The sequence below is a fragment of the Camelus dromedarius genome, chromosome 27 (assembly GCF_036321535.1).
Source record: "Camelus dromedarius isolate mCamDro1 chromosome 27, mCamDro1.pat, whole genome shotgun sequence".
Classification (NCBI taxonomy): domain Eukaryota; kingdom Metazoa; phylum Chordata; class Mammalia; order Artiodactyla; family Camelidae; genus Camelus; species Camelus dromedarius.
In genome coordinates this window covers 11,111,530-11,124,159 of record NC_087462.1, presented here as the reverse complement: position 1 = coordinate 11,124,159, position 12,630 = coordinate 11,111,530, and the positions used below count along the sequence as shown (strand labels likewise).

Sequence of the window (12,630 nt, the reverse complement as noted above, 5' to 3'; positions counted from 1 at the left end):
CTGCCTGAAAGACACAGGTGGGCCAGGAGGAGGAGCTGTAGGAATGGAAGAAAGGTACAGAGGAACAGAGAGAGCACGCTGGAGAGCCACCAGGCTCCGGTCTGTCTCTCTCTCTCACACATACACATACGCACACATGCATGTGTGCAGAGCCCAGGTAAAAGACACTCTGCAGCCAGCCCGAGCGTCCCCTCCCAAGGCCCCTTGCAACAGGGTCAGGAAGCACTCAGGGCCCCCAGAAGAACAGAGCCAGTGCTTGCTGTCAGAAGTAATGAGGCTCCTCAGCTGGAGGCTGAGTGGAGTGGGGATGGGCCTGGCTCTAGCCACACATATATGATGTCACGAAGCTGGTAAACACAGAAGTCAGGCCTTGTTTTCTACAGAAGTCACTCCTCCCCATGGGGAAGGGTAGTCCAGCAAGAGACACTCCTGAAGGCCACCAACTGGGAGGAGGGATGGGACACCATGAAGGTAACTGTGTGACTGAAAAACTGGGTTAGGGACATGTTAAGATCTGGTCCAACTTTGAGATTCTGCGGTTCCATGATTCAATCTCCATGTATAAGACCTACCTTGGACAAGGCCTCCAGGCTCAAGGGGAGCCCTTTAGAGAGAGTACAGGGTGGATAAAAAGAATTCTGACACACGTGAGAAGCATTTGCTTTCTACTTGGAGCTCCGTGCGGCTTGCTCTAAACAACCCAGCCTGGATAGCCAAGGCAGAGTGGGCTCAGTAAACCTGCCACGCACAGCTGAGTTTCACAGTCAAGCTTGGCCATGCCTCAGGACCTGGCATAACGCTGACCTCACCTGTGTGTCACTGCCCCTCAACCAAAGTGAAGAGGGCAACAAGAGGTGTGGCAAAAAAGCCGTCCTTTCGAGTCTGTGGCCCAGAGATGCTCTCCTTGCTGCACAAAGCACACTCTAAATCTGGAGGCAAGGACAGTCCACGAAGGCACGTCCATGGTGGGCAGACTGAGAAGGGACACACAGCCAATTGCCCACTTCTCCAGTGCCTTGGCCTGTGTTGCCAGGCCCAGGACTAAATGAGCCTATCAAATGTCTCCTAATAGCTATGGCTTTTTATCCCTTCTCCTTTTGGGGCTTTTGTGTGGTTAACATCTATTCCACAGACACTTAGGCTGGGCCCTACTGTATCTCTTCTCTATGAGCCAGATGTGTCTGTCAATGATCAGTTTCTGTCTCTGCCAGTTCTCTGTTTTCTGACCTGAGGGCAGGAGAAAGCATCACATCACCCTGGGGACTTCAGTGACCACCAGGAGAGCCAGAAAGTAACATGTCCAAAGGTCTAAGACTCAAACCCTCTCGAAGGCCTTGTCTACCAATGTGAGGAGGTGCCAGGAGCACTGTTCTAGGGGCCAGAGGACGAAGTCTGAGGTGTGGACCCATGCGGGAGTTAGCAACACTTGAAGACCTGGAGGGGCTGGATCCTAGTGGTCCTTAGCATCCATTCCCAGGGCTATGACCTGCCACCATTCTCTCATGCATATACCATGGCATCCACTTTAAACACACACCAATGGGAGATGTTAGATAATGCCCCATAATGTGCCTCATCATGGTTCTGTGTCCTCAGTACGTAGAATGGACTTAAACACAAGAGGTACTTGGGAAACAACTGTTGCATGAATGATGACTTCATCTAGCATCACCAGGAAATGAAGGATTCCTTACGCACAAATGGTCACACAACTGAGGCTTATGCCTTTCAAACACAAAATCCTAGTTCCTAAACAGCATCAGACATCTCCCTAACTTCAGACATCAGTGTTTCTTGCTCAGGCATCAGTGTCAGTGATGTCTGGAGCTGTCCCTGAGATGATCCATTCCTGAAGCTGCAGGACTAGACCAATGTCTGGGATTTTCAGTCAGACGCCAATCAAATCACTTTGCTTTTGTATCTTTTAACATTTGCAATATAAATTCATGAATCAGAAATCTATAGATATTAGAAAGTATGCCCATCTCACAAATAAAGTACGTAGGATATCTTACCAAAGGTTGTGACCTTGTCATGTATTTCACTTTGTAACGTTAAAATATAGCTTTTATGTTTTCTTCTTTGTCATGGGAAAATAGCCAAAGTAAGAACCCCTTCACTGCCAGGCAGCCGGCAGGTGTGAAGCAGACATGTGAATGACCCTACCAGAAGCCTCTGGGGTCACCTTGGGATTCTCAGGAAAAGCAAGGGTCACCACAGGGCCAGCGCGTGCCCTGAAGGGTGGGAGGGCTGGAATCAGCACACTTTTCATCCCTAACGTATTCAGTTTAGGGCTGAGAGCATTTCAAGGCTTCTTGTACCTTGAAACTAAGGTAACTTTAAAAAAAAATCAGGTTTTTTAAGTCACCAAAATGTGTGGAAATCGTTATCAGTTGCAGTTCTTCTGGGATGGAAGCACAGCATTTAGGAGCCAGCCTTGCCTCTCTCTGCTGTGTGACCATGGCTACAAGCATTCTGGTCAGTATCATCAGCAAGTTGGAAGTGATTCCTACCTTGTGGGTTTGTTGAGGATCCAAAGAGACAATGCTCCAAGAAGCATGAATGCAGGGCCTGGCATGTGGAAGGCACCAATAATACTACAGTAATTCAATTCCCAGGCAGGAACTGGAAGAACTAGGGGTTGCAGGGGAGGCAGGAGGCAAGTTGGTAGAACCACGAAGGGATGGTTCCTGAACACGTATCACATCCTGAAGTCAGAGGAGACTCACTGAGTGAAGAAAATGAAAACAGGAGGGAGCACAGACCACTCTTCATGAAAACGCGGCTTCTGCACCAGGTTCTGCTCCCAACTGATGTGGCAAGGAATTTAGCAGGACACAGCTGTGAACCTGCTCCAGCTGTGCCTAATGATAAAAGGTCCAGAAGTGAGCCCTTTCAGGCCTTAAGAAAGAAAGGGAGGCATTTAATCACTTGCTGGGAAGGTAGCCAGCCTAACCTGGAAACAGAATTAAGGAGTGTCTGACCAACACAGTTTGGAACTGCTTTCTAAGTCAGACAAGCAAAACCATCACTAAAAAGCTGCCCCAATGCAAACACACAGAGAAAGCAATTAATGGTATCAACATGGATGCTGCAGTCAGAAAAGTCCACTGTGGAAAGAATGACTGCCTGGATTATAACAAATAACAAACAATCCATTCCAGAGAAATAGTACTTATTCTTCTGTGGCTTTCAAATCAGGAGAGTCTAAAGATGATGATGCACTTTCCAGGTCAAGGGATAAAAAGGAAAGTAATCAAGAGTAAGAAAGTTAAGGGCGAGATAAATATATATCCAAGTACAGACATGCAGATTCTTGATTCCACAGTGGAAGGGCAAATAACTGAAAAGGGACTGTCTGCTTGAAAAACAGTGACTATAAGACAAGACAAAACTGAAAATTCACACAGGAATAGGTGAGCAGCAAAAGGAAAGATAACAAGGCAAAAATTAAGTGAAGAAGAACACAATCTGATACAACCTGCAGAAACAGCTTCACGAATTATCTAGCCAAGAGATTTCTGAGTAAAGAAGCATCCTTCAGAATGATGAACTATTTAGTAAAGGAGACCCAGAGCAGTCAAGGATCCTACTGATACATCCACATCACTGCCAAAACCGTAATCAAAAAGGGAAGGCTCCCAGGTAAAGTGTCTTGTCATGCACCATAATAGTTATAGGATCTGCGGAGCAGACCCAGGGAATGAGGCCTGCAGAGGCAGGTACCACAGAGACCAATGGCTGCAACTTCAATAAAGCTGCTGACGAAAGGGAGAAATACCCTCTATCCCTCTGATAGGAACCTTTCACAAATGATTCCTTCAAAGTTGGTAGAATTGATAAAGCAGATGGGTGAGTATGAGTATATACACACTTCTAGAAAGTTTACAAAGACAGTTGAAGAAACAGAACTAATAATCTAACCTTAAATATATATAAAAGCAATTACCAACAAGGTTAAGGTCTCTTACAGACAAAGAAAAACACAATGAAAACAATAGGAAAAAAAAAAAAAAACAGGTAAAGGTGAATGTACACTAAGTTCCAAGGCCACTTAAAATTTTACCTACAGCACTTATAAGTTAGAACAGCAAGGGGAATGATCAAGAAGAAAACAGTCCCCAAATCCCTGAGAGTCATTTACCTTCTTTTTAAAAAAGTTGCTAGTTTTTGTTGTTGTTGTTGTTGTTGCTCTGGATTGGCTCCCTGAAGAGAAATTGGAATCTCTTTGGCCATGTGTTTTTTAGGACTAGAAACTAGCAAACCACTTCTAAATGGAGAACATGTGATTCTTTACCTAGTAAGTTTGGGAAAGGAAAGAATAAAAGTTGACAGCTGCCTGGTTTGGAAAAAATGCACAACTAATAAAGAATGAAGATTAAAGACAGTATGCCTGCATTGTAATGCAAAAGGAGATCACAAACAATTGCAGAAAGAAAACGTCACAGAGAATGGCCTTTAACTGAAATCTGGACAAAATTCCAGCTGGGGATGCACCTGACTGAAAGAAAGGTGTTAACAACTATGAACCACTGCTAGAAACAGGTTAAATGGAAAGGAAGAAGTAAAACTGTCACTGTTTGCACATTATATGATACCATATATAGAAAATCATGAAGATGCTGCCAAAAATATTAGAACTAATAATAAATGAATTCAGTAAGATTTCAGGATACAAAATTAACATACAGAAATTTGTTGTATTTCTATACACTAATAATAATCAGAAAGAGAAATTAAGAAACAATCCCATTTACAATTGCATCAAAAAGAAATAAATCTAACCAAGGAGATAAAAGACTTGCACTCTGAGAACTATTAAGACATCAGTGAAAGAAACTGAAAACAACAAAACAGAATGGGAAAAAAATACTGTGCTCATGGATTGGGAAAATTAATATTGTTAAAATGACCATACTACCCAAGGCAATCTACAGATTCAATGCAATCCCTCTCAAAGTACCAGTGGCATTTTTCACAGAACTACAACAATGTTTAAAATTATATGGAAACACAAAGGACCCCAAATAGCCAAAGTAATCTTGAGAAAGAAGAACAGAACAAATCTTGGAGGTATCATTGGTTTCAAAGTATATTACAAACCTACAGTAATGAAAACAGTATGGTAATGGCACAAAAAACAGACACATAGATCAATGGAACAGAATACAGAGCCCAGAAATAAACCCACATTTATATAGCCAATTAATCTATGACAAAGGAGGCAAAAAAATATAATGGAGAAAGGCAAACTTTTCAATAAATGGTGTTGGGAAAACTGGAGAGCCATGTGCAAAAAAATTCAAACTGGATTACTTTCTCACTCTACACACAAAAATAAACTCAAAATAGATAAAGACTTAAGTGTAAGGCCTGAAACCAGAAAACTCCTAGAAGAAAACATAGGCAGTACGCTCTTTGATATCATTCTTAGCAATATTTTTTCGGATCTGTCTCCTCAGGCAATGGAAACACAAGCAAAAATAAACAAATAGGACTACATTAAACTACAAAAGATTTTGCATAGGGAAGGAAATCAGCAAAACAAAAAGGCAGCCTACTGAATGGGAGGAGATATAGCTGTCACTCAGCATCCTCAGGGGACTGGTTCCAGGAGCCCTTGAGGATACCAAAATCCACAGATGCTCAAGCCCCTTATATAAAATGGTGTAGTACAATGAATACAGTCAGCCCTGGAATCCTTGGTTGGTTGAATCTGCGAATGTGAAATCCACTGATATGGAGGGTCGATTGTACTTGCAAACGATATATCCGATAAGAGGTTAATATCCCAAAATATACAAAAATCTCATACAGTTCAACATCGTAACAAAAACAAAAACAAACCCAATTAAAAAATGAGCAGAGGACCTGAACAGACATTTTTAAAAGAAGCCATATAGATGGCCACGAAAGGACAAAAAGACACATGAAAAGATGTTAATCACCAGAGAAATGCAAATCAAAACCACAACGAGATACCACCTCACACCTGTCAGAATCGCTATCATCAAAAAGACAACAAATAACAAGTGTTGGTAAGGATGTGGAGAAAAGGGAATCCTCGTGCACTGTTGGTGGGATTGTAAATTGGTGCAGCCACTATGGAGAACAGTATGGAGTTTCCCCCCAAAATTAAAAATAGAACTACCATATGATCCAGCAATTTCACTTTTGGGTATTTACCCAGTAAAAACAAAAACACTAACTTGAAAATATATATGCACCCCAATGTTCATGGCAACGTTACTTAAAATAGTCAAGATATGGAAGCAACCTGAGTGTTCACAAATAGCTGAATGGATAAAGAAGACGTGGTATATAAATACAAGGGACTATTACTCAGCCATTAAAACAAAATAAAATCCTGACATTTGCAACAACATAAACGGATCTAGAGAGTATTATGCTAAATGAAATACGTAAGACAGAGAAAGACAAATACTGCATGATGTCACCTATATGTGGAATCTAAAAAACAGAACAAATAAGTAAACAAAATGAAAACAGACTCATAAATACAAAGAACAAACAATGGTTGCCAGATGGCAGCTGGGTGGTGGGGATGGACGAATCAGGTGAAGGTAGTTAAGAGGTACAAACCTCCAGTTATAAAATAAGCAACCCATGGGGATGTAATATACACCATAAAGTACATGGTCAATAATACTGTAATAACTGAACAGGGAATGATGGTTCCTAGACTTATCATGGTGATCATTTCATAATGCACGCAAATGTCAAATCACTACACAGTACACCTGAAGGTAACGCAATGTCTTTATGTCAACTATATTCTAATTAAAAGAAAAGAAAAAAAATAGGCTGAATGGCCCTGAGACAAGGGAAGGAGGTGGCAAGATCTGTTGTTAATTGAGAGAAGGGAGAGCTTCAGAATCAGCACATCCACTTCATAAAGGTATTGGGTCACAAGGCCTGGGCAGTCACAGCCGCCAGCCCACTCCCTCCCCCCAACACCCAAGGAAGCCTAACAGTTCATTTGAAGCCTCGTCACTTCCCAGGAAAGACCCTGACATCAACCAGTCACTGATGTCTTGGGCACTGCAAGGGACTGACCTCATACCCCGAGAGGTTCTCAAGGCTTACCCCACCAACCCATTAAGTCCTCTGTTTGAATGTCACTCCCACAAATAAAGACTTTCTCCCTATCTCTGCCAAAACTAGCTCTCATCAACTCCATCCCTTCATCATGGTCCACATTTTTGATAGCTCTCCTATCACTGCTTAACCTTTTACTATACATTCATTGTTTGTCTCCCTCACAGAAACATAAGCTTATGTGGGCAGAACAGGGCTTGGCATATGATGTGAGCTGATTAAATATCTGCTGAATGAATGAAAGGAAAAAAACTTCACAAAAAGAACAGTGACTTATGGTCTTGACATGGAACCTGGCGATCTTGAGCCTAGGTCTGAGCCCAGTTTTGTTAATAACTTGCTGTGTGGTTTTGGGAAAATCACTTTACCCCTCTGGGCCCATACTGCCTCACTCCTGAAACAAAGAAGTTGATCAAGCAAGGACTTTACAGTCTGCAAAACAAGATCTGATTGCTCTCCCGGAGGCAACTTGTTACTAGCTACAGGTGGGCTCAGATTTACCTCAGATCAAGACGCTTTTCAAATCGAAGTTGATTCTATTCAAAATGTTTTTCCTTTAAGCAGAATAGAGTTGGGCAAATGGCAAATGGAGACACTGACAGGAGCACAGTGAAAAGAAGCAACTCCACAGCCAGAAAGGGCAGAATGATAACCACTTTCCCACATTCTTTGAGACACCAAGATCCCACAAGTTAACATGAGGAGACAGGGCCTGCCCTTTGAAGGGGGCGGATCAGTGGGCAGTGGGAGGAAGATAAATCATGGGAGGATACGAAGAAAGAAGAAGCTCTTGCTCCTGGAATCCAGACCCCGCTCAGTTCTGCCTCCTTAAAGGACCTCAACTGACCGACTCTAAACTCTGGGCCTCTGTCTCCCACCAATGACTCCTATGCATCACTAGTGGAGGCACAATACCCTCCAGACCCTTATCAGACTTCCGTGTCCTGGGAGAGGATGCTTTCCTAGATTTCCTCAGAGACCAAACTTCAGATTCTCGGGAGATGCCTGGACTGTCACTTGGACCCTCCCCTATCCCGAGTGACTTCAGAAAGTACAGTTCAGGCTGACGCTCCTTAGCCCTGAGAAGCTAGAAGATGCTGGACCCACTGGCAGATCTTGGGGCGTCCCCACGGGTGCCCAAAGATGACATTTTCCTGAAAACCCGAATAATTTGGGGAGCCTGTTGCTCCTCTAAGAGTACCCTGAGCGCGGTCCTAGACCTCTGCCTGCCACCAGATACATTAAGTAAGGTACAGGCGAGGCCCTCGGGTCTTCCGAAAGGCTGACAGCTTCAGGGTCCTGCTGCTCGTGCGGAAGTCACGCTCCAGGTCCCCGAGGAACGGCCAAAGCGGCCCCCGCCCGCCAGGGTCGCGGGCCCGTCAGTCCAATCCCGGAAAAGAGCCCGCGCCTCCTCCCTCGCGACCCGGCCAGCGCTCACCGCCTTCTCCAGGTGGCTGCGCGCCTGCTCGCTGTTCTTGGTGTGGTGGTAGAGCACCGAGCCGAGCTGCAGGTGCGTTCGGGCCTCAATGCGCTGTGGTGGCTTGAAGGGGAATACGGCCTGCAAGCAGTGCACGCACAGGCGGATCTTGGGCGGACTGGAAGTGCGGAAGTGCTCAGCGAAGCCCAGAAGCGCCAAGTACCACGACTCGGCCGCCTCGGCCTGCGCTGCCTGGGCCGCCGCCGCTTGGGCAGCCACCGCCGCCTGAGCCGCCATTTTGGCCTCCACAACAACAAGCCGCCGCCACAGGGAGGCGGAAGCAGGCGCACGGGGCGGGGCTGGCGCGTCTCTCGCGAGAGCTGCTACACCAAGCATCCTGGAACAAGCAGTTTGTATTTGGTGTGGCCGCGGCTTCAGGAAGGTCTGAGAAAAAGGCGACACACTCTGGCCCGCGGGACTGAGACCAGACATTGCCGATAGGGTGAGGTTTGCGTTCCTGTTTAGGGAGACCGCAGGCGTCCACGAAATGGCATGGTGTGGTTTGCCGATGCGGACTACATCTCCCATCAGGCCATGCGCAGTATAACAAGCCTCCCTCAGGTGGCGCCGGAGCATTGTGGGATTGGATGAGTCTCAAGATGGACAACCGGGATGTTGCAGGTAACAGCCCCCTTCTCCCCTCAAGCGTCCGCCCGGGTCCTCAGGCTACGCGTCTTTGCTTCACCCTCCCGTAGGGCCTGTGTCAGCCCGCAAGCCCTTCGCCTTAGCTTCTGGGCGGCCGGAAGTAGCCTCTTCTGCACCACCCCCATCTCCCGAGACCCCAGACCTAGTTGCTGCCCTCCTCCCCTCCCCCCGCGCTTGGTTTGCTGAGAACTCCCTGCTTGCCTTAAAGGCAGCCACCCAGATGTACCTTGGGCCGGCTTTCCGAAATAGCCGCCTTCAGGGCTTCTCCGAGCTCAGCTCTCTGAGCCAGCGGCAACCTTGGGCTGTCCTGCGCCCCTCTCTTAGGAGCAGCTGCCGTTTGGCCTGTATCCCGCTTTCTGGAAAAGCTGCTTTTCTGAACTGCACTCGGACTCCCTGTGCACACTTTCCTGGGTCTTTTGAGCCCCCACTTTACCACAGACCTTGTCCTTCCCTCTCTCCCAGCCCTAACCACCCCCTCCCCAGACTGGGATGCGTTCAGCAAATATTCATTGTGTGCTAGGCACTGTGCTAGGCTCTGAGGATGCAGTGATAACCAAAACAGGGCCCTGTCTTCCTGAAGGCTACTTTCTACTAGGGTGTCAGACAATGCACCAAAAAGGAAATATTTACGGAAAGTTAAAATGATGTGAGAGAGTAGGGGCGGAAGCTACTGATACTAGGTGGTCAAGGAAAGCCTTTTTGAGCAGAAGACATTTGAGATGAGAAGATACCAGCTATGGGAAGGCCTGCAGGGCAGAGCCATCCACGCAGAGGGGGACAGCAAGTGCAAAGGCCTTGAATGCTTGTCATGTTAAAGAATGTCAGGGATAAAGTGGAAGTGGAGAGAGGAGCCATCTCTGGCAGAGCCTTGAAAATCAACGTTGAGAATTTGGATTTCATTTTGAGTCCCATGAGGAACCTTCCTGGTGTCTTCTTCGTCTCCATAGCTACCACCCTTGTCTGAAGACACTATCATCTTTTGCTTAGAGCCAGTAAGACTCCTCGTTGGTCTCCTTGCTGCCTGTGCACTCTGTCTAATCAGTAGCCTGAATGATATTAAAAATAAAAATACCAATTGGATCTTGTCAGCTTAATACTCTCCAGTTGCTTCTTAAAGCCCTTTAAGTTAAACCCAGACTCCCTATCTTGCCCTCCCCGGCCAATCCTTGGAATCATCCACTGTGGCCACACTGGACCCTTTCTGGTCCTTGGATGCACCAGGCTTCTTCCAGCCTTGGGCTTTTGCATTTGCTTCTTACTTTGCCCAGATCACTCCCCATGTGACTTTTTAGGAAACTGGCTTTTTACCTTTCTGATTTTAGCTTAAAGGTGCCCTCTTCTAACAGTTATTTTCTGGCTACAGCCCTAGCTGTATAGGTGCTCCTCTGTTATTTTTTCTCACCTTTCTTTGGTTTCCAGCAGAGAGCTCTTATCACGATTTTGCAGCTACTTTTTGTTACAAGTCTGTTGTCTCCCCAGCCAGAAGTGAATCCCAAATAGACAGGGACCCCATCTGCCTTGTTTAGCATCAAGTACAGCACCTGGTTCATAGCTCAGCAAATGTTTGGTAAATAAATGAAGGAACAGACATGTGAACATCAATCTGAATGTCAGTTGCTGCAGGCAGCAGCGTCTGGGTTGCTCCCATAGCAGCTGCTGGACATGTTTGTGGAGTAAAGGTGATTTCTGATGTGTTTGTTTCCCTCCCCAGGAAAGGCTAACCGATGGTTTGGTGTTGCTCCTCCCAAGTCTGGAAAAATGAACATGAACATCCTTCATCAAGAAGAGCTCATTGCTCAGAAGAAACGGGAAATTGAAGCCAAAATGGAGCAGAAGGCCAAGCAGAATCAGGTGGCCAGCCCTCAGCCCCCACATCCTGGCGAGTAAGTCCCCCCTGAAGCTAGGTTAGGGTCTTAGAGGATCACCAGCAGAGGGTTTTGCTTGGGAGAGCAGTCAGGGTGCATCCAGCCACAGCCTGATAGTGCAAGGAGTGACACAGGTGCACTCTTTAAGGAGGCTCAGTGTTGCAGGAGAGAAATGAGGGGTGTGTGGAAGCCCAGAGGATGGCTGCCAACCATTTCACTCAGCAGTTATTTACCACTGACCAGTTGTGGTTCAGGGGCCAAGAATATAGCACAGAGTGAAAACCCAGATTCTATCCCTGTCCTTACGGGGCTCACAGTCTATAAGCAAATGAGGCCCAGTTATACCCCTCTAGCTGCCAGTGGATAAGAGGCACTGTGTTCCCAGATGCAGCAGCTGCCATAGAGATGCAGAAGAGGCTCTGCATTCTGAAGGCCCAAACCCTTTGAGGAAGCAGGGAAAGGATGCAGAGGACAGGAAGGGAGGAGAGCCCCTGTATGTCAGGCAGCCTGAGCTGCTAGGCCAGAGGGGCTGTTTCTGAGCCAGGTGGGAGATAGCTCAGGCAAGGTTTCCTCCTGACTTTCCTGAGAAACTCTGAGGGCATCCAAGAGTTTTGAGCAGAGGTGTGTGATCAGGGTGACAGGATCCAAGAATTTCAGGCTGGAAATTGACAGGTAAGCCCCTTTCTCCGTGGTCTGAAGTTAGAGCATGTTAACCCTGTATGAAAGCTCTGTTCTAGCTCACACCTTTTCTAAGAGTCTGTGGCTTCTTGAGAGTGAGACTTAGACCCTATTCCTGTTGCAACCAGGACCTGGCACCTCCAAGGCTCTCAGGAACATGGGGACTAGATATTGAGTGATCTGTGGGTGGGCTTGGGGGTTCTCGCCCCTGGGGTTATGAAGGACTTGCACCAAGATGGGGTAGGCCTGTAGGATTGGTTCCAAGAGGGTCCCCTGGAGGCTGCACCATCCCAGTGCTAGAATCAGTCAAGAGGGAACATCAGGTGGGTGGGTGCATGGTATAGGTAACTTTGGAAATAAGGTTGTTTTTCCCGGTTGTAAAAGGGTGGAGCACCTTAGAATTTCTTGCAGAAATAAGAATCATTCAAGTTGCCTCAAAAAAAAAAAAACCATTTTGATATATTCCCTTCCCATGTCATTGCTTTATTTTAGTAAATTGTGATCAGTTTCATGTGATGCTTCCCCCCCAACATTTTAAAGGAAAAGCTCCTCCCCCAGCTGCATTACAAATCTTTAGAACTATGATAGTTTTTAACTTTTACTTATTACTGAGATATAATGTGCCATAAAATTGATCTTTAAAACGACATAGTTTATGATTTCCAACATTTTCACAGCATTTGTGCAACTGTTTCCACTAATTCCAGAACATTTTATCACCCCAAAAAGAAACCTCATGCCCATGAGCAGTCACTCCCCATACCCACCTCCCCAGCCTCTGACAACCACTAAGCTATTTTCTCTCTGTGGATTTACCAATTCTGGATATTTTGTGTAACATGTGGC

The 12,630-nt window shown here is 46.1% G+C and overlaps 2 protein-coding genes across 4 annotated transcripts in view; one reads left to right on the top strand and one right to left on the bottom strand.

Annotated features, from left to right (window-relative positions):
- MAU2 (MAU2 sister chromatid cohesion factor) overlaps positions 1-8,852 on the bottom strand; it is a 29,293-nt gene extending 20,441 nt beyond the window's left edge. For all 3 annotated transcript variants that reach the window (XM_031437715.2, XM_031437716.2, XM_064480063.1), the window contains exon 1: positions 8,558-8,852. In XM_031437715.2, coding sequence (XP_031293575.1) covers positions 8,558-8,833 — 276 coding nt within the window. In that variant the 5' untranslated portion in view covers positions 8,834-8,852. The remainder of the gene's footprint in view (positions 1-8,557) is intronic.
- Positions 8,853-9,102: 250 nt separating this feature from the next.
- Positions 9,103-12,630, top strand: part of SUGP1 (SURP and G-patch domain containing 1) — a 28,921-nt gene continuing 25,393 nt past the window's right edge. The window contains exons 1-2 of the mRNA XM_010997337.3: positions 9,103-9,217; positions 10,953-11,124. Of these exons, the coding sequence (XP_010995639.1) occupies positions 9,184-9,217; positions 10,953-11,124 (206 nt within the window). The 5' untranslated portion in view covers positions 9,103-9,183. The remainder of the gene's footprint in view (positions 9,218-10,952; positions 11,125-12,630) is intronic.